Consider the following 23029-nt stretch of genomic DNA (forward strand, 5'->3'; position numbering starts at 1 on the left):
CAGGCTCAGTAATTGTGGCACATGGGCTTAGCTGCTTCACGACATGTGGGATCCTCCCAAATCAGAGATAAACCAGTATTTCTTAGCAGGCTGATTCTTTACCACTGAACCACCAGGAAAGCCCCTAATATAAATATTTTTTAAAGAATGTAAAGACAAGCTGTGGATTACAAGATATTTTCCAATATATAAATGACAAGAGACTCATATCTAGAATATAATAACTCTTAAAAGGCAATAAAAATACAGATAGCTCAATTTTAATACTGAATAGAAAACTTCATGAAAGTAAATATACAAATGACCCCACCAAAAAAAAAATATGTTCACTGAGTAGATAAGAATAGATGCAAATTTAAAAAGTATTATGATGAAACTAATAAAATATTGTAAATCAACTGTAGTTCAGTTTTAAAAGTATTATGACCTAACACTATATACCTACAAGAATGGTTAAAATTTAAAAGACTGATATTTTAAAGTTTTAGAAAGACTATGGAGCATTTAGATGCTCATACAGTGCTGCTGGAAGTATAAATTGTCACAGTCATTTTGGAAAACAGTTTGATGTTTTCTTCTAAAGCTGATAATACTATGACAGCCACTTTACTAACATTCAACATGTCTCCATATAACACATAGAAAAAAAACAAAAACGTTTGTACCAACATTATTTGTAGATTTTAAATTGGAAGTAAAAATGTCATTTAGTTATAGAATAGATAAACAAATTATAACATATTCATTTAATGGAATACTGTATGTATAGCAGTTGTTGTTGTTGTTCAGCTACTCAGTTGTGCATTTTGGGAGACCTGGGTTTGATCCCTGGTTCAGGAAGATCCCTTGGAGAAGGGAATGGCAACCCCCTCCAATATTCTTTCCTGGAAAATTCCTTAGACAGAGGAGCCTGGCAGGCTACAATCCATGGTGTCACAAGGAGTCGGACACGACTGAGTGACTAACACTTTCACACTTCTCATGACTAGATGGTAAAAGCACACTGGGATCCTCGTCCCTGTGGCCAGTTTTAGTCACATGAATCCAGCATCTCTGTTCCATACATCTAGTCCTGTCATTCTCTCCTGTCCACAAGCAGGTTTGTATCTGGAAGGTTTTGGGATTAAATTCAGAGAAAACTTAAGATCTCATTTAAAGGTTCCTGGCCTAAACCATGTTCTTGAATTAAGAGCAGAGCTTTATAATTTTTTACTCAGCTATTCTATGTATTTTTCATCACATTTTAAATAATATCATTGAAAAATTAATAAACCACACAAATATACAAATATAAAGGAAAGGGAGAGGAAATGACAAAGGCAACTCAGAAGGAGTAGCCAGAAAGGTAGGAGAAAACTTGGAAGGTTGTGGCCTCACAAAAGCAAAAGGAAGAAAGGGATTCAAAGGAGACAACAGCAGGCTGCCGAAGGAAAGTATCTGTTTAAGTTGCTGCTTTAGCGGAGTGGTGTCAACTGAAGGCGAAAAGTGACAGTTTGAGGAATGAATGTAAGATGGAGAATTCTTTTTAGAAGCCTGGTTATGAAGTAGTTGACAAGAGGGAAGCAATAACTTATGAGAGATCTTAGAGAAAAATAAGATATGTGGTTTTTTTAACCATATCTGTTTGCTTTTAAAGTCCTATCCTCTTCAGAGATTTGACGTTACTTCTTTCTTTGAGGTTTTTTTTTAAAACAATAAAAATAAACATACACACACATATATGAGATACTTTAATCCATCTGAAAATTATTTTGATGTATTATATATAGTGGCAGTGAAGTGGAGTTTTTTCCCCCTACATAGCTAATTATCATGACATGTTGGTCAGTAGGCAACCCATCAGAACATCAGCCATCCTGAGAAAAGCTTTATAAGAAAGTAGCTCTTATTTACATTAAAGTGTCAGTCTGCCTTTGACTTCACCCTGACTAGATGTGGGTCTCATACTTTGGATCCCTAATTATCTATTCTTGCTTTACTTACCAGCATAATGGGGGATTTTCTTAAGTGAATATTCTGTGTTCTCTTCTACAGGATGTAACCTTGTTTCTGCCGGAGTGGGAGGATGGACATTTCTACCTTGCCAAGTATTATGACAAATTGATGCCCATGGTCACAGATAACAAAATGGAAAAGCAGGGTGATCTCATTCGATATATACTTCTTCACTTCGGAAGGTGAGAATAAGAACTGCGTGTTTGCTGATTAAACAGATCAGGATGGTTCTGTGGATACTGAACTGTTATCACAGATCTTTGCATAAGTAGGATGTTTTCTGCTTTACCACTGGTTCAGACTATCACTTTAGATGAGATGTAAGTTTTTTTCTTTATATAATGTTTCCCTTCCTTTTAAATAATAACTATTTTAATGGAGTAAGTAATATATTCATGTGTTTTTAAAGTTCAGTAGTACCAAGAACATACAATGAAAATTGTGTCCTTCCCACTCTGGACCCTCATCCTCTGAGTCCCCTTCCCTAGAATTTTAGAATACCCTAAATCTAATGTATTTAATGGTTTTATTTAATTGCCAGTGAAATCTTTCCTTCCAGACCATTCTGCTAAGAAGTAGTATATATAAAAGTGGTTCTTACATTGTGCATGCTAAGTCATATGAGTCATGTTTGATTCTTTGCAACGCTATGGACTGTAACCTGCCAGGCTCCCCTGTCCATGGGATTCTCCACTAGAATACTGGAGTGGGTTTACATGCCCTCCTCCAGGGGATCTTGCCGACCCAGGAATAGAACCCACATCTCTTATGTCTCCTGAATTGGCAGGCAGGTTCTTTACCACTAGCGCCACTTGGGAAGCCTGGTTCTGACATTAGACTTGTAGAAAGAGCTTATCTCCTAAACTAGATAACAGGTACAATGTAACTTAATTTCATATATTAGCGTATTATAGTCATATAGTATATTATCTCATGCCTACAGTTTATATTGTTACAAATTGTTAATTCCTGAGAAGTAATAATAACATTCTATTCATTCTTCTTATACTCATGTACCATTGCTTTACCTTGAAAAGTAACTTAATTCAGATAAATAAATCTATATAAAGTTACCTATTATTTGGTATTTTGGCTTCTCAATTCAGTATTTTTAGGAATTAAAGCAGTATTTGTTTATTCATTGTCAGTGTTAAGATTGTAAGATTTGGCAAAGCCTTTCTTCCCAAAATGGAATTCAGAGGTTTTTTTGTTGTTGCTGTTTGTTTTTTTGTTTGTTTGTTTTTTGGCCCTACTGCATGGCTTGTGGGATCTCAGTTCCCCAACCAGTAAGAGCCACAGCAGTGAAAGCCTGGAGTCCTAACCACTAAGCCTACCAGGGAACTCCTTGGAATTCAAGTTTTATAAAATCCAAACCTAATTTAATTTATCATTGATTACTAATAGCTTGTTATTGAGGAAGAATTTCTGGCATATTGGCATTTTGAAATGGAAGCATAAGCAGAGCATATGCATTTTTCTTTTCTAAAGTGAGTAATGCCTTTCATTTGCTCTTTAGTTTTGACATATATCATGTGATTGGTATACAGAATTTATTTTATACATTTCTTCTAAAACAACCAGTTATTTAGAGTCCTCGACTGCTTAAAACTATTAGGTAATGTGAGATTTTTAAAAGTACAGTTTAAAAAAGCAGGACTAAAAAAATATAAGACTATTTTAGAACATATTTTATCCATAGTAGTTAAAATAAAACATTTGTGTGTTTAAAGGTGTAAATAAACTCAGCTATTGATGCTTATTCCCTGAGTGACTGAATTACTGTGTTATTACTAATATCATTAGTGTTTTCCCTCAAGGAGCTATAGTTCAATTGGATAAAGAAACCTTAGCACACAAAATGTTTAACTAATGGTACATAATAGAATGTGATCGAATATCAAAATAAATGGTATAGATATTAGAAATATTTTCTTGATATTAGCAAGATACCAAAAATGAGCCAAACAAGTCCAGTAGTCATGGATCTGGGGCAAATCTGAAGTCAAAAACTGAAGCCTCTGGCTTCATGATATCAAAAGTAATATAGCTCTTTGCACTGAATTGCTGCAGAAGTTTGTTAGGCCTCATGAAGAAGGTAGGATTTAAGAGGTAATTAAACTAAAAAGCAGAGACATTACCTTGCCAACAAAGGTCCGTCTAGTCAAAGCTATGGTTTTTCCAGTAGTCATGTATGGATGTGAGAGTTGGACTATAAAGAAAGCTGAGTGCCGAAGAATTGATGCTTTTGAACTGTGGTGTTGGAGAAGACTCTTGAGAGTCCCTTGGACTGCAAGAAGATCCAGCTAGTCCATCCTAAGGGAAATCAGTCCTAAATATTCATTGGAAGGACTGATGCTAAAGCTGAAACTCCAATACTTTGGCCACCTGCGGCAAAGAACTGACTCGTTTAAAAAGACCCTGATGCTGGGAAACATTGAAGGCAGGCAGAGAAGGGGACAATAGAGGATGAGATGGTTGGATGGCATCATTGACCTAAGGGACATGAGTTTGAGTAAACTGCGAGTTGGCAATGGACAAGGAGGCCTGGTATGCTGCAGTTCATGGGGTCACAAAGAGTCAGACACGACTGAGTGACTGAATTGAACTGAATTGAAACTCAAAGAAGAGAGGACATTACAGGCATATCACATTTTATTGAGCATCTGCATTTTTTACAAATTAAAGTCGTGTGGCAACCTTGCATCAAGCAAGTCTATCAGTGCCATATTTCCGACATCATTTACTCACTTCATGTCTCTCATTTTGGTAACTGATACTCACATTTTGGTAATCCTTGCAATATTTCAAACTTTTTCATTATTATTGTGTTTGTTAATGGTGATCTGTGATCAGTAATCTTTGATGTTGACTTGTTTTGGGGCACTGCAGACTGTGTCTGTACAGGACAGCAAACTTATTCCATAAATGTGTGTGTTCTGACTGCTCTGCTAACTGGCTGTTCCACCATCTCTTTCCCTCTCTTTGGGCCTCCCTATTCCCTAAGACAACAGTATTGAAATTAAGCCTGTTAAGAGCCCTTTAGGTGTTCAAGCGAAAGGAAGAGTCACATGTCTCTCACCTTAAATCAGAAACAAGAGATGATTAAGCTTAGTGAGGAAGCCATGTCAAAAGCTGAGATAAGCCAAAAGCTAGACCTCTTGTGCCAAAGAATTAGCCAAGTTTTGTGAATGTAAAGGAAAAGTTCTTGAAGGAAATTAAAACTGCTATTCCAGTGAACACATAAATAATAAGGAAGTGAAGCAGCTTTATTGCTGATGTGGAGAACATTTTAGTAGTCTACAGAGATCAAACCAGGCACCATATTACCAAAGCCTAATCTGGAGCAAGGCCCTAACTCTCTTTGATTCTAGGAAAGCTGAAGGAGGTGAGAAAGCTGCGGAAAAAAAGTTTGAAATTAGCGGACATTGGTTCACGAAGTTTAGGGAAAGAAACCATTTCCATAACAGAAAAGTGAAAAGTGAAGCAACAAGTGCTGATGTGGAAGCTGCCACAAGTTATCCAGAACATCTAGCTAAGATCATTAATGAAGGTGACTACACTAAATAACAGATTTTTCGACAGAACAGCCTTATGTTAGAAGAAGTTGCCATCTGGAACTTTAATAGCTAGAGAGAAGTTGATGCCTGGCTTCAAAGGACAGGCTGACTCTCTTATTAGGGGCTAATGTAGCTGATGCCTTTTACTTTGAAGCCAATGCTCACTTACTACTATGAAAATCCTAGGGCCCTAAGATTTATGCTAAGTCTATTCTGCCTATGCTCTATAAATGGAGCTCAAAGCTTGGATTTACAACTTGTTTTACTACATATTTTGAGCCCACAGTCAAGTCTTACTACTCAAAAACAGAGTCCTTTCAAAATGTGAGGTGCTCATTGACAATGCACCTGGTCACCCAAGACTTCTAATAGAGATGTATCGTGAGACTAATGTTGTTTTCATGCCTGCTACTACAACATCCTTTTTTCAGGCCATGAATCGGCATAATCTCAGCTTTCAAGTTTTATTGTTTAAGAAATACATTTTGTGATTGGGGTGATGTCAGCAATATGGCACAGTGAAAAGATACTTTTGCCTCCATCTACAATAAGTAAAACGTTCACAGTACACCAGAGATACTTCTGCTGAACACATCAAGATATGGAGAACCCATATATCAGTACATTTAAAGGTGGGTGGACTAGAACACAGAGAGGAGATAAAAGCAAGGGAACAGCAGAGGTGGTGCCTGCAAACCCAGCTCTCAACCACAGCAACTGAGTCTGCAGCCGCAGAGAACCTTATAGAAGCGGGAAGGAGGTACACATTCCAGCCTCCTGGCCTCATAAGTTTCTGTGGCCAGGGTAACTGGGAAGCAGTTGCAGTGGGGCCTGAGATCCTTTCCCTCCAACTGCTGAGGCACGACTCCAGGTCCACTGTGGCAGAGCCCACAAACACCACAAAAACAAACACAACAGAGGTGCCCACACAACTTTGGCTCCCCTCCCAACTTTCCTCATTACCCTCCCCCTGTGGCAGGGGAGCCTGCAGTTCATGGGATTCCAGGCAAGATGGCAGAACCTATCACCCAGGTGCCCAGGCAGCAACACCAGTGACAGTGGCAGGAGGAAGGTACCAATGGCTCCAGAGGCACAAGAAACAATAACTGGGGCAAGGAGTCATACTTCTAACTGAGGAGCTGGAAGACAGAAAGGGCAAAATCAGAAAGAACCAGGGACACCGCAGAGAAAAACCAAAAACCTATACTATAGTGCCACCTACTGGAAAACAAATGAAAGGCCTGTAATCTCTAGCCTGTCCCTGCTCCTAATAAGCTGGCAGAGGAACAACTCATCTAGCACCATGAAAAACTACAGTAACAGTGGACCACAAAAAGGAACCAATCATTTTCCAGAAACCAAACTTAAAGTCATAGGCCAGTGCAGGCTGATAGATAGTTCAATACAGCTGTGATGAAGAAACTCAGTGAGCAAAACTTAGGAAGGCAGTTAGTTCAGTGGGTCAGGAATAAAAATTAATGAACAGAAGGAGTACTTACCTAAGAGACTGAAACTCTATAAAAGAACCACACAAATTCTGGAGTTCAATGCAATGAACAAGATGAAGAATGCATTTTAAAGCACTGGAAATTGTAGGCAAATTAGAGAATTAGCCAGCTTGAAGATAGAAATCTAGAAATGGTACAAATCGGATAGGAAATATTTTAAAAATGAGGAAGTTCTATAAGAGCTATCCACCTCTTTTAGGAAGGGCAACATAAGGGTAGTGAATATCCTAGAAAAGAAGGCAGAGAGAAGGGAGCAAAGAGTTTATTTAAATAAATAATAGCTGAGAACTTCCCAAACCCAGAGAAGAAACTGAATATACAAGTCCATAAAGCCAAGAAAACACCCAATTACCTTTTTCTAGACAGATTATACTAATTTGTCAAAAGTCAGTGACAAAGAATTTTAAAGGCAGCTAAGGAAAAAAGTGATGGTAACCCACAAAACTACCTCTTTGGGTATCAGATTTCTCAACAGAAATGCTAGAGACCAGGAGGAAGTAGAGTGACAGTCTGAAAATACTGAAAGATAAAAATTGTCACTCAGGAATACTCTGTCCAGCAAAGTTATCATTCAGATATGAAGGAAAAATAGACTTTCCCGTACAAATGAAAGCTGAGAGAGTTCATCAGCATTAGACTTGCCTCATAAAAAAACTTGAAAGGATCTTTTCTAACAGAAACAAAACAGCAAAAAAGTACACAAAACTTTCAGTAAGGTGATAAATAGAATCAAAAATTACAAACCTTTATCACAATAGGGTTTTTTTCTCTTTTTTTAAAGTTTATTTAAATTGTAGGCTAATTACTTTACAATATTATGGTGGTTTTTGCCATACATTCACATGAAACAGCCATGGGTGTACATGTGTTCCCCACCCTCAGCCTCCCCCCCACCTCCCTCCCCATCCCATCCCTCAGGATCATCCCAGTGCATCAGCCCTGAGTACCCTGTCTCATGCATCGAACCTGGACTGGCAGTCTATTTTGCATATGATAATTTACATGTTTCAGTGCTATTCTCTCAAATCATCCCGCCCTTGCCTTCTCCCACAGAGTCCAAAAGTCTGTTCTTTACATCTGTGTCTCTTACGCTGTCTTGCATATAGGATCATTGTTACCATCTTTCTAAATTCCATATATATGCGTTAATATACCATATTGGTGTTTTTCTTTCTGACTTACTTCACTCTGTATAATAGGCTCCAGTTTCATCCACCTCATTAGAACTGATTCAGATGCATTCTTTTTAATGGCTGAGTAATATTCCATTGTGTATATGTACCACAGCTTTCTTATCCATTCATCTGCTGATGGACATCTAGGTTGCTTCCATGTCCTGGCTATTGTAAACAGTGCTGCGACGAACATTGGGGTATACATGTCTCTTTCAGTTCTGGTTTCCTCATTGTGTATGCCCAGCATTGGATTGCTGGGTCATATGGCATTTCTATTTCCAGTTTTTTAAGGAATCTCCACACTGTTCTCCATAGTGGCTGTACTAGTTTGCATTCCCACCAACAGTGTAAAAGGGTTCCGTTTTCTCTACACCCTCTCCAGCATTTATTGTTTGTAGACTTTTTGATAACAGCCATTCTGACAGGTGTGGGATGGTACCTCATTGTGGTTTTGATTTGCATTTCTCTGATAATGAGTGATGTTGAGCATCTTTTCATGTGTTTGTTAGCCATCTATCTGTATGTCTTCTTTGGAGAAATGTCTGTTTAGTTCTTTGGCCCATTTTTTGATTGGGTCGCTTATTTTTCTGGAATTGAGCTGCATGAGCTGCTTGTATATTTTTGAGATTAATTCTTTGTCAGTTGCTTCATTTGCTATTATTTTCTCCCATTCTGAAGGCTGTCTTTTCACCTTGCTTATAGTTTCCTTTGTTGTGCAAAAGCTTTTAGGTTTAATTAGGTCCCATTTGTTTATTTTTGCTTTTATTTCCATTACTCTGGGAGGTGGGTCATAGAGGATTCTGCTATGATTTATGTCAGAGAGTCCTTTGCCTATGTTTTCGTCTAGGAGTTTTATAGTTTCTAGTCTTACATTTAGATCTTTAATCCATTTTGAGTTTCTTTTTGTGTATGGTGTTAGAAAGTGTTCTAGTTTCATTCTTTTACAAGTGGTTGACCAGTTTTCCCAGCACCACTTGTTAAAGAGATTGTTTTTTCTCCACTGTATATTCTTGCCTCCTCTGTCAAAGATAAGGTGTTCATAGGGGCGTGGATTTATCTCTGGGCTTTCTATTTTGTTCCATTGATCTATGTTTCTGTCTTTGTGCCAGTACCATACTGTCTTGATGACTGTAGCTTTGTAGTAGAGCCTGAAGTCAGGCAGGTTGATTCCTCCAGGTCCATTCTTTCTGAAAATTGCTTTGGCTATTTGAGGTTTTTTGTATTTCCATACAAATTCTGAAATTATTTGTTCTAGTTCTCTGAAAAATACCATTGGTAGCTTGATAGGGATTGCACTGAATCTATAGATTGCTTTGGATAGTATATTCATTTTCACTATATTGATTCTTCCGATCCATGAACATGGTATATTTCTCCATCTATTTCACAATAGGTTTTTAAACTCTCACTCTGTTATAGCATAGCAGTTAAAGGGGGAAAACAGTTGAAAAAACAACTATAGTTGTTGTTCAATTCAGTGACAAATTCACAACATAAAAAGGGATAATTTGAAACAACAAAAAATACAAAAGGGAAAGAGGAAAAGGACAGATCCTATGTAGTTAAATGAAGATAAGATCCTATCAGCAGCAAAAGTACTATTTTATCTATGAGAGGTTTCATACAGATTCCATGAGAACCACAAAATGTAAATCTAGAGTAGAAGCATGAAACATAAAAAAGTAGGAAACTATGAAAGACAGAAAACCTCTAAACCAAAATGGCACACATCATATAAGGAAAAAAAACAATGGAGATCTAGAACAACCAGAAAATGAAAGCTAAAATGACAGTACTAAGTCCTCATCTATCACCAAAAATATAAATGGATTGAATTCACCAACCAAAAGCCACAAAGTGGTTGGATGGATTAAAAAAACAAGACCCAATGATATGCTGCCTCTAGATCAGCTCTGAAGACAAACATAAGCTCAAATTGAAGAAATGGAAGATGATAGTACAGGCAAATGGAAATTGACAGCAGCACAATAATAACAGGGGATTTTAACATCTCACTTGCATCAATGGATAAATCATCTAGAGAGAAATTCAACAAGGAAACAGCAGAAGCAGATGGATTTGATAGATCTGTACAGAACATCCAAATGCAGCAGAATATATATTCTTCTCAAGGGCACATGGAACTTTCTCAAGGACAGGCCATATCTTCAGCCACAGAACAAATCTCAGTAAACTTAAGATTAAAATCATATCAAGCATCTATCCCAATGGTATGGTATGAAACTGGAAATCAACTACAAGAAGAAAGGTGGAAAAATGGCAAGTATATGGAGACTGAACAGCATGCTGCTGCTGCTGCTGCTGCTGCTGCTGCATCTCTTCAGTCGTGTCCGACTCTGTGCGACTCCATGGACTGCAGCCTACCAGGCTTCTTTGTCCATGGGATTCTCCAGGCAAGAACACTGGAGTGGGTTGAATACTGAACAACTATTGGGTCAACAAAAAAATCAAAGAAGAATTTAATTTTAATTTAATTTAAAATTACCTGAAGATAAATGAAAATGACAATATGGCAGATGCAACAAAAGCAGTATTAAGAGTGGAATTTATAGCAGTACAGGCCTACCTTAAGAAACAAGAAAAATCTCAAACAATCTAACCTTACAACCTAAAGGAACTAGAAAAAGAAGAACAAACAATGCCCAAAGTTCATAGAAGGAAGAAAATAATATCAGAGTGGAAATTATTAAATGAAATAGAGACTAAAAAGGCAGCAGAAAAGATCAGTGAAAATAAAAGCTGATTCTCTGAAAAGGTAAACAAAATGGACCAACCTTTATCTAGACTCACCAAGAAAAAAGAGAGGAGCCTCTGCAAAATCAGAAATTAAAGAGGAGAAACAGCAACAGATACCACAGAAATACAAAGGATTATAAGAGAATATTATAGACAGCTATTTGAACAAATTGGATGACCTAGAAGAAATGGACAAATTCTTAGAACCATATACCCTTCCAAGACTGAATGATGAAACAGGAGCAGACAGCTTCACAGGTCCATTCTACCAAACATTCAAAGATTTAACACTATCCTTTTCAAACTCTTTCCAAAAATTGAAGAGGAAGAAACGCTTCCTAACTCATTTTATGAGGCCAACATCACTCTGATACCAAAACCATACAAAGACAACACACAAAAAAGAAAATTACAGGCTATTATCTCTAATGAACATACACAACAAAATCCTCAATAAAATAACTAGCAAATCAGCTGCTACAATGCATTAAAAAGATTAAACATGTGATCAAGTGGGATTTATTCCACGGATGCAGGAATGATTCAACATCCACAAATCAATTAACTTGGTACATCCCATTAATAAAATGAAGGGTAAAAACCATATGATCCTCTCAGTAGATGTAGAAAAAAACATTTGAGAAGATTCAATACCCATTTATGATAAAAAGTCTCAATAAAGCAGTTATAGTAGAAACATACCTCAACATAGTAAAGGCCATATACATCAAACCCACAGCTAACATCATAGTCAACCAGGCTATTGCACACTTAGTAGACTATACAGTATAGTGTAAACATGACTTTTATATGCACTGAGAGACCAAAAAATTTGTGTGACTCACTCTACTATGATATTCCATTTGTCGCAGTGGTCTGATACCAAACATGAAATATTTCTGAGATATGCAGAGGAACCAGAGATCAAATTGCCAACATCCATCTGATCATAGAAAAAGCAAAAGAGTTCCAGAAAAGCACCTACTTCTGCTTTATTGACTACACCAAAGCCTTTGACTGTGTGGATCACAACAAACTGTGGAAAATTCTTAAAGAGATGGGAATACCAGACCACCTTACCTGCCTCCTGAGAAATCTGTATGCAGGTCAAGAAGCAACAGTTAGAACCGAACATAGAACAACAGACTAATTCCAAATTGGGAAAGGAGTACTGCAAGGCTGTATATTGTCACCCTGCTTATTTAACTTATATGCAGAGTACATCATGCAAAATGCCAGGCTGCATGAAGCATGAGCTGGAATCAAGATTGCCAGGAGAAATATCAGTAACCTCAGATATGCAGATGACACCACACTTATGGCAGAAAGCGAAGAAGAACTAAGGAGCCTCTTGATGAAAGTGAAAGAGGAGAGTGAAAAAGTCGGCTTAAAACTCAACATTCAGAAAACTAAGATCATGGTATGTGGTTCCATCACTTCATGGCAAATAGATGGGGAAACAATGGAAACAGTAACAGACTATTTTCTTGGGCTCCAAAATGACTGCAGATGGTGACTGCAGCCATGAAATTAAAAGTCGCTTGCTCCTCAGAAGAAAAGCTATGACCAATCTAGACAGCATATTAAAAAGCAGAGACCTTACTTTGCCGACAGAGGTCCATCTAGTCAAGGCTATAGTTTTTCCAGTGGTCGTGTATGTGTGTAAGAGTTAGACCATATAGAAAGCTGAGCACTAAAGAACTGATGCTTTTGAACTGTGGTGTTGGAGAAGACTCTTGAGAGTCCCTTGGACTTCAAGGAGATCCAGCCAGTCAATCCTGAAGGAAGACAGTCATATTCATTGGAAGGACGAAGCTGAAGCTCCAATACTTTGGTCAGTGAAGACCTGACTCATTGGAAAAGACCCTGATGATGGGAAAAACTGAAGGCAAGAAGAGACAGGGATGACAGAGGATGAGATGGTTGGATGGCATCACCGACTCAATGGACATAAGTTTGATCAAGCTCCAGGAGTTGGTGATGGACACGGAAGCCTGGCATGCTGCAGTTCATGGGGTCACAAAGCGTTGGACACAACTGAGTGACTGAACTGAACTGATGCCTGTATTAACTTTTCACAAAGAGACAGGGTTGCGTGGTTTGCTGAGAGGATGGTGAGGAAATCAGACTTGATAGAAGATGTATGCTTGTGAACAGTGAAAGACTAAGACTGCAAAGTTTTAAAGAGAAAAGGTTGTATATATTTGAATCCTCAGCAGAGTCATTCATATAGTCTTATATACAGATAATTGATTCCTGTTTTTGAATAGGAGGAAGTATAATAAAGCTAGAATTTCAGGAATGTTAGTCTGGAATTTACTGAAGGAAAGAAATGTCAAATGATCACCCCAGAAATGGAGCGATTAGGCCTAACCTACACTTATGGCCATGGAATACAAATAAAGGCACAAATCCTAAGGACAATTTGGAAGAAGTATTGACAGGACTTTGACTCAGTCAAAACATGAGCTTTTTTGGTCTGTGTAATGAAGAACTTAGTGAGGAAGTTATAAAGGAAAAATTGGAAGAGATGAGTCAAATGGGAAGAGAGGAAAAATACTGATACTATAATTATAGTACAGAATTATAGTTAGAAGGTTATATATTCCTTAAATGGTAGAGTCTTTAAATTTTAATCCATATGATGTAAAAATTAATACTATGTTAATATCTTTTCTATATAATTACAGATCTTTACAGTATGGAAATCAGTTCATATATCAATCAATGCCACGAATGTTATCATTATGGCTTGATTTTGGTGCTAAGGCATACGAATGGGAAAAAGGTATGATTTTTTTGATAAAAAATTTTAAGGGAATGAGATGGAAATCAGTTCATATATCAATCAATGCCACGAATGTTATCATTATGGCTTGATTTTGGTGCTAAGGCATACGAATGGGAAAAAGGTATGATTTTTTTGATAAAAAATTTTAAGGGAATGAGAAGAATTAACACGTGAGCAAGAAATTAAGTGTTAAAAAAGAGGAGAAAGACTAAACAGACTTTTTAAAGTTGTTGCAGTTGCAAAGCCTGCAAGTGAAGATTTGCTCGTTCCTTGGTCAGCCTAATACATATTGAAAAATACTAGTTTAAGCCAAATAGTTTACCTTAAAAATTACTATGGATTGTGGCTTGTTTTCTTTGCTTCTAGTGAAAATTAATGGGCCTTGAGTTTTTCAGTGGACTTAAATATTTTTTCCTACAGGGATAGAAAAATTATCTTTTCATAAACTGGCAAGTGATGTAGCTTTGGACTTGGGAATAACATATATCATAAACCTGTTTTTAAAGCAAGATTGTTTTCTGTGAAACTGATACACTGTTTTGGGGTGTTGTTTTCTTTTTAATAGTATTTTTAACTTTGATTTTTTTTTTTTTCCAGCTGGCCGCTCTGATCGTGTACAAATGAGAAATGATTTAGTTAAAATAAACAAAGTTATCACAGAGCACACAAATCAGTTAGCTCCGTATCAGTTTTTGACTGCCTTTTCACAGCTGATCTCCCGAATTTGTCATTCTCATGATGAAGTTTTTGTTGTCTTGATGGAAATTATAGCCAAAGTACTTCTGGCCTATCCTCAGCAAGCAATGTGGATGATGACAGCTGTGTCAAAGGTGATATATTAAACCCAAAGCCATTGTCTTTTTCCATTTTATGTGGCATTGATTATTTAATGCTGATACATGTCCCAGGGTATCTCTCTTATATTAGATTTGTAGCAAGAAAATACATTTTAAGTATTTTTTAAAAGAAATTGTAGCACTATTTCTCATTATAAAATTCAGAAATATGTATCAAATTAAGTAAATAGTGTGTTTAAGATCAAAGGATTTATCATGCATTTTCTTTATGAAAGTATAGTATAGTAACTGAGAAGGCAATGGCACCCCACTCCAGTACTCTTGCCTGGAAAATCCCATGGATGGAGGAGCCTGGTAGGCTGCAGTCTGTGGAGTCACTAGGAGTCGGATGCGACTGAGCGACTTCACTTTCACTTTTCACTTTCCTGCATTGGAGAAGGAAATGGCAACCCACTCCAGTGCTCTTGTCTTGAGAATCCCAGCGATGGCGGGGCCTGGTGGGCTGCCGTCTATGGGTTGCACAGGGTAGGACATGACTGAAGTGACTTAGCAGCATAGTATAGTAAACTGTTAGTGCTTGGTGTAAAATGGTAACCAGTTTTTTGTTCAAGTTTTTTTTTAATTAAAAGTGCCTGTGCTATTAATACTAGAAAGTTTTTAGTGCATTATCTTAATAATGTACAAGTTGGTAAATATATTTAATGAGTAAGTATATTAGGAGATTTAGAATATATACAGAATAAAAAAAGATAATTAAAATTCAGTTTATATCATTAATATTTTGATGTATTTTTGTATTTGTATTATCTCTGCATATTTTAGCACTAAATTTGGATTACATATATAATTTCATATTTTTCACTTAAGATTGTTACCATAATCATGTTCCCGTGTTATTAAATATTCCTTTGAAGACACAATTTTTTAAAGTTTGTAAAGTTCTATAATGATTACCCATCTATGTTCAACTCTTATGGATTATTAAGGTTGTTCACTTTGCTGTTATAAAACATCTGGACACATCTGTATTCTCATTTCTGATTATTTCTTCAGGGTAGATCCTAAGAAGAGGATTCATCAGGTCACAGGATAGCAGCATTTCTTTGGCTGTTGATAGTATTGCCAAATAGATTTCCAGGAAATTTGTATCACTGTAAAGTTTCATCATGCATATTGTTTAAGCTGATTTTTGTCAACCAAAGTTTTGTTATCTTAAAAAAAAAAGATTTTGTTATCTCTTAAAAATATTTTAACAATTGAACTTTTTTTTTATGACAGTCTTCTTACCCCATGCGTGTAAACAGATGCAAGGAAATCCTAAATAAAGCTATTCAAATGAAAAAATCCTTAGAAAAGTTTGTTGGAGATGCAACTCGCCTAACAGATAAACTTCTAGAATTGTGCAACAAATCGGTACTATCATAAATCTTACTACTTATAAATCAAGTTGGGTAATTTTATACAAAACTTCCATATGATTTTAGTGGGTTTTACTTTGATTAGTTAAATTTAAATTCTCACATCTTAGTATACACATATATCAAAAGTTATCAAATCATGTACTTTAAATATGTGCAGTTTACCTTAATGAAGCTGTTTTTTTAATTTCTTATACCCTCTCTCAAATATTCTCTAAATTTCTAAAAGTTCTTAATATAAATTCTTCTGAGAGTGAATTGTCTGTATTTATTAGAAAATTTTTAAGTGGCAGATATGAAATATATGCATATAAAATATTCAGAGTTCTCTCTATGATTGTTTTCTGTCATATATTCGAACTTTCAAAATTCATATACATTAACCTACACATGCAAAAGGAAAGTTTTGAGTTTCATTCTCTTGGTACACATTTCATAATCTTCTAGGGGATAGGCACTGTGCTAAGGGAAACAAAGATGAATAAGACATGTTCTTCTGCCCTGAGGTACTCATAGTCACATAGGAAACCACACAGATGGCTGTCATCTAGTGTAATAGCTACATTTTTAGTAGGTGTATGACTGGAATATGGATATACTTACAGGAATGAACTGCTGTTCTTCCTAAGGAATTGGAGGGGAAAATACCTAAAGAATGTGTAGGAAAGGTAAAAGTGAGGATAAAGGTGTTTATAAGGAGGGACAGACTATAAGATAAATAGCTAAACTTCACTTTACAAATATTCACTCTATCATCTATTTACAGGTGAGAAAATATAGAATACCCTATGTCTCACCTTCCCTTCAATAAACATCTTCAAAGAATAATCTGTTTTGGCTATCTGCATTAGTCCTATGTGACCCCTGATGCACTTGACATTGTGAAAGATAATGTTATGATAATGGCCAGCATTTATAAACTACTGGCACTTTTTTAAGTGCTTTACATGTACAAACTTCTAGTTCTTTATGTAAAATCTTTATGGCCAGCTACATTAGAAATTCAGGATTTTTCAGATTTTTAAAAGTAATACAATACATATACTTTTTATTAAGTATCATCACTAGGAGTAATCTGACAGTATATCCCATAATCAGATACATAACTATTTCTGCAGTAAAACATGTTAATCTTTGTACTAAGTGAGAAATTCAGGTATCACATAAAATTTGGTACAAAAAAAAGTTTGATGTAAGGACCCCTTTGGAATTTATAATGTGTGCTAACAAATTGTAGGCCACTATTATCTTGTCATTTAGTATCCTATAATGTAGGTACTATTATTATTGATGAGGTAAAAGAGTACAAAGAGGTTTAAATGAGATGATGTATTTTTTTAAAAAATTAGAAAACTACAGGCTGCTGAGCCATTGAAATTAAGATATTATAGAAGTAGAATTTTTCTTTGGGTAAAATTAAGCATTCTGTAATTGAAGGTAAACAGAGAAATTAAAATGTACTACTTTTTTTCCCCCCAGGTGGATGGAAGTAGTTCCACACTGAGCATGAGCACTCATTTTAAAATGCTTAAAAAGCTGGTAGAAGAAGCAACGTTTAGTGAAATCCTCATTCCTTTACAGTCAGTAATGATACCTACTCTTCCATCAATCCCAGGTGCCCATGCTAACCATGAGCCGTTTCCTGGGCATTGGGCCTATATTGCAGGCTTTGATGATACGGTAAACTGCATTTTTATGTTGCTGTTTTTAAGATTGTTAAAAAATACAAATTAAGTTTAAAAGTGTTTTTCTCAGAGACTAAGTGAATTTTTTGTGTTTGTGAAGAAAAAAATGATTAGAAATACAGAAAATTAATACTCTTATTATACTAATGGGACAAAATTAAGTGATAAAAATCCCATATTCAATCTGGTATTTTGATTTTTCAAATGTTCATTTTCTCTTAGTATGACTAAAATCCTTATTTTTTCCATAATTTTCTTTTTCCAGATTCTTCTTTGTCATAAAAATGGAGAGAGAAAGAGAACAAAATACAATTTTGTTTGTAATTTGTGTTTTGGGAAGAAGTGAAATTCGGCTAGGAAGAGTTTGTTTCATTGTTGTTGTTGCTATCTTAGAGAAATAGTACCAGAGCACTTCTAAATAAATACTTTTGAAAACTCTAGATTTATTCTAGTACTTCTGTGGCTCAAAATGTTTTAACTGTTAGCTTCAGAGCCAGCTACTAAGCCACATAATGAAATCATTCTTGTTACTTATAATCATGCTTTGTTCTTAAGAATATTATTCAGCTTATTAAATTCCATCTTTAATTGGACCTGATTTTGAAGGAGTTTTTTTGTCAGAAATCAAATTACTTTCTATTGATAAACATTTCTTACCATTCAGTATCAGTATCAGTTCAGTCACTCAGTCGTGTCAGACTTTTTGTGACCCCATGGGCTGCAGCATGCCAGGCCTCCCTGTCCATTGCCAACTCCCAGAGTTTACTCAAATTCATGTCCCTTGAGTCGATGATGCGATCCAACAATCTCATCCTCTGTCGTCCCCTTCTCCTCCAGTCTTCAATCTTTCCCAGCATCAGGGTCGTTTCAGATGAGTCAGTTCTTTGCATCAGGTGGCCAAAATCTTGGAGTTTCAGCTTCAGCATCAGTCCTTCCAATGAATAGTCAGGACTGATTTCCTTTAGGATGGACTGGTTGGATCTACTGATAGTCCAAGGGACTCTTAAGAGTCTTCTCCAACACCACAGTTCAAAAGCATCAATTCTTCGGCACTCAGCTTTCTTTATAGTCCAACTCTCACGTCATACATGACTACTAGAAAAACCATAGCTTTGACTAGAAGGACCTTTGTTGGTAATGTCTCTGCTTTTTAATATGCTGTCTAGGTTGCTCATAGCTTTTCTTCCAAGTAGCAAGCCTCTTAATTTCATGGCTGCAGTCACCATCTGCAGTGATTTTGGAGCCCTAAAATATAAAGTCTGTCACTATTTCCCCATCTATTTGCTATGAAGTGATCTGGGACTGGATGCCATGATCTTCGTTTTCTGAATGTTGAGCTTTAAGCCAACTTTTTCACTCTCCTCTTTCACTTTCATCAAGAGGCTCCTTAGTTCTTTGCTTTCTGCCACAAGGGTGGTGTCATCTCCATATCTGAAGTTACTGATATTTCTCCTGGCAATCTTGATTCCAGTTTGTGCTTCATCCAGTCCAGCCTTTCTCATGATGTACTCTGCATATAAGTCAAATAAAGCAGGGTGACAGTATACAGTCTTGATGTATTCCTTTCCCGACTTGGAACCAGTCTGTTGTTCCATGTCTGGTTCTAACTGTTGCTTCTTGACCTGCATACATATTTCTCAGGAGGCAGGTCAGGTGGTCTGGTATTCCCATCTCTTTCAGAATTTTCCACAGTTTGTTGTGATCCATACATCAAAGGCTTTGGCATAGTCAGTAAAGCAGAAGTAGATGTTTTTTCTGGAACTCTCTTGCTTTTTCAATGATCGAACAGATGTTGGCAATTGGATCTCTGGTTCCTCTGCCTTTTCTAAATCCAGCTTGCACCCCTGGAAGTTCATGGTTCACGTACTGTTGAAGCCTGGCTTGGAGAATTTTGAGCATTACTTTGCTAGTGAGATGAGTACAATTGTGCAGTAGTTTGAGCATTCTCTGGCATTGCCTTTCTTTGGGATTGGAATGAAAACTGACCTTTTCTAGTCCTGTGGCCACTGCTGAGTTTTCCAAATTTACTGGCATGCTGAGTGCAGCACTTTCACAGCATCATCTTTTAGGATTTGAAATAGCTCAACTGGAATTCCATCACCTGCACTAGCTTTGTTCGTAGTGATGCTTCCTAAGGCCTGCTTGACTTTGCATTCCAGGATGTCTGGCTTTAGGTGAGTGATCATACCATCGTGATCACCTGGGTCATGAAGATCTTTTTTGTATAGTTCTTCTGTGTATTCTTGCCACCTCTTTTTAATATCTTCTGCTTCTGTTAGGTCCATACCATTTCTGTGCCCATCTCTGCATGAAAAGTTCCCTTGGTATCTCTAATTTTCTTGAAGAGATCTCGAGTCTTTCCCATTCTGTTGTTTTCCTCTGTTTCTTTGCATTGATCACTGAGGAAGGCTTTCTTATTTCTACTTGCTATCCTTTGGAACTCTGCATTCAAATGGGTATATCTCTCCTTTGCCCCTTTGCCTTTCGTCTCTCTTCTTTTCATAGTTGTTTGTAAGGCCTCCTCAGATAACCAATTTTCCTTTTTGCATTTCTTTTTCTTGGGCATGGTCTTGATCCCTGCCTCTTGTACAATGTCACGGACCTCCATCCATAGTTCTTCAGGCACTCTATCAGATCTAATTCCTTGAATCTATTTGTCACTCTCACTGTATAGTTGTTAGGAATTTGATTTAGGTCATACCTGAATGATCTAGTGGTTTTCCCTACTTTCTTCAATTTGAGTCTAAATTTGGCAATAAGGAGTTCATGATCTGAGCCACAGTCAGCTCCCAGTCTTGTTCTTGCTGTTTTATAGAGCTTCTCCATCTTTGGTTGCAAAGAATATAATCAATCTGATTTTTTACCATTTCTTTCTGATTTGTTACCATTAAAGGCATTTAAAAACTGTCTTAGGTTCTACAGAAAAGTCCTAAGGAAAATGTTTCAAAAATCATTTAAACATTGTGGCTGCTTTAAGAGGCTGCCTAAATTTGGATACTATGAACTTACATTGCTGACAAAGTAATCCTTTTACTTCAATAGCTATGTCTAATGGGTGAAAATGTGTCTCTACTTATGGGTAACCATTCTTTTCATAGATCATAGATAAAGATAAATTAATAAAACCGTCAACTTTCTATATAATACAGGTTATTATATTTTCCTTTATTTATGAGATAACAATACACATAGAAATTTAAACAAAAAATTTGACCTTAATTTATATATAACTCATCATCTTTTAGGTAGAAATTCTTGCTTCTCTTCAGAAACCAAAGAAGATCTCTTTAAAAGGATCTGATGGAAAGTTCTACATTATGATGTGTAAGCCAAAAGATGACTTGAGAAAGGATTGTAGACTAATGGAATTCAATTCCTTGATTAATAAGGTTTGGATACAGTTTGCTTTTATTTTAGAATTGCTATAATTACTATTAATGAGATATAGGCAAGTAGATCCCTCTTGAAGAAGTGAGCTATACTGCCTTTTTCATGTTCACTTAATTTATTTTATCAGGATAAAATATACTTACATAAAATTTACCATCTTAACCATTTTCAAGTGTTCAGTTCAATTTAGTGGTATTAAGTACATTCACATTGTTGTATAGTCATCCTTCTCCAGAACTTTTTTCATCTTCTCAAACTGAAACTCTGTATCTATTGAATAGTAAACTCCTTATTCCCGTCCTTGCCCAGGCTCTGGTAACCACCATTCTACTTTATGTCTCTATGAATTTAAGTACTCTAGATATCTCATTTAAGTGGAGTCAAATAGTATTTGTCCTTTTTGCTCAATCAGTTGTGTCCAACTCTTTGTGACCCTGTGGACTGTAGCCCACCAGGCACCTCTGTCCATGGGGATTCTCCAGGCAAGAATACTAGAGTGGGTTGCCATGCCCTCCTCTAGGAGATCATCCCAACCCAGGGATCGAACCCAGGTCTCCTGCATTGCAGGCGGATTCTTTATCATCTGAGCCACCAGGGAAGCCCCTATTACTGGCTTTTTCACTTAGCATTATGTCATCAAGTTCATTTATATACAGCATGTCAGAATTTCTTTCCTTTATAAGGTTGGATAATATAGAATTGAATGTGTAATCCACATTTTATTTATCCATTCACCCATCAGTGGACACATGGGTTGCTTCTGCCTTTTGACTGTTGTGAATAATGCAGCCATGAACCTAGGTGTATAGATATCTATTTGAGTCCCTGCTGTCAGTATTTTGGATATGTGTCCTGAAGTGGAACTTTCTGGTTTCACTTAATTTTTTAAAAGTAAGATACTTTTGTTATATTGAGAAAAAGAAGTAAAAGACATATTAACAAAGGAAAATATTTTCTATGTAATGTTTAAATTATCTATAATGTATTTTTTCTATCAGATTTATTTGTGTTTTATGTTTCAGTGCTAGGAAAAAATGTTAGTTCTATTTTTACCAGCACTCTTTTTAAAGGTGATCATTAGGGGTTTTTTTTTTTTTTTTCCCAGTGCTATTGGTAAGTGCTTGATTTCTGTCTCAGAGATGGTATGAAAAATCTCATTAAAAGGTTATTATAAATGTATGGTCTTTTGGTGTTTTGAATTATTCTCTAGCCAGGTTTTTATAAGTGCATCTATTTTTTTATTGGTAAAAAATTAAACCATACTGTGAAAACCTTACTTTTTTTTGATATGCTATTCATTCTTCCTTTCTATCCCCTTCCTACATTTTACTGGTACCTCTTTTATTAGCAGGAAAAGTTATGGACCCTTAAAATAGAAAACATATAGCAGCAGATGAGTTTTGTTTTGTTTTTTTAAGAAGAATTATGATTTGTGCTCAGTTTAACCAAAGGTAGTTTAAAAACTAATTCCATATTAAAAACCCATTTCAAAGGTATTATGAAGGGAAGGAATATTCTTTATTTAAAATGTTGTTTAGTAACTTGGTACTTAATTTACTGATATTAAACTATCAGTATGTTTGTTCCAAAGCTCCTTGAGTGTTTTTCTAGTTGGGAGTATCAAGTGGCCTGGATTTCATTTATAAATTTATCTTAATCAGCTTTGTTACCAATTAAGTTGTTTCATTACCATTCCCCCACATTAACATGGTCAAATAGCCTGATGGTGAAAAACTAGTCTCATTATGTTGGTCTAGGAGGCCATATTACTGATCTTGTTATGTGATTCTCATGCCATACTATTTTGCTGACATTTGTGTAGCCTATTTATTCCTAACACTTAAAATGTATTTTTGATCAGTTGCTTGTGTTTTTGAATTTGACAGGTTACAATTATAGATCTGTGCATAGTTTGTTCATTTCATACAGTTCCAGAATTAAATAACATACTGTTTA

General features: G+C 36.2%; 1 protein-coding gene across 2 annotated transcripts in view; it reads left to right on the forward strand.

The window, feature by feature from the left end:
• ATR (ATR serine/threonine kinase) overlaps positions 1-23029 on the forward strand; it is a 120570-nt gene that overhangs the window by 89290 nt on the left and 8251 nt on the right. The window contains exons 36-42 of one of the 2 annotated variants that reach the window (XM_027544362.1): positions 2035-2177; positions 13683-13753; positions 13878-13904; positions 14381-14613; positions 15859-15993; positions 17478-17678; positions 20929-21072. In XM_027544362.1, coding sequence (XP_027400163.1) covers positions 2035-2177; positions 13683-13753; positions 13878-13904; positions 14381-14613; positions 15859-15993; positions 17478-17678; positions 20929-21072 — 954 coding nt within the window. Of the gene's footprint in view, positions 1-2034; positions 2178-13682; positions 13781-13877; positions 13905-14380; positions 14614-15858; positions 15994-17477; positions 17679-20928; positions 21073-23029 lie in introns of both variants that reach the window. The other variant, XM_027544354.1, reaches the window with a different exon arrangement.

This window comes from Bos indicus x Bos taurus, chromosome 1 (assembly GCF_003369695.1).
Source record: "Bos indicus x Bos taurus breed Angus x Brahman F1 hybrid chromosome 1, Bos_hybrid_MaternalHap_v2.0, whole genome shotgun sequence".
Lineage (NCBI taxonomy): Eukaryota > Metazoa > Chordata > Mammalia > Artiodactyla > Bovidae > Bos > Bos indicus x Bos taurus.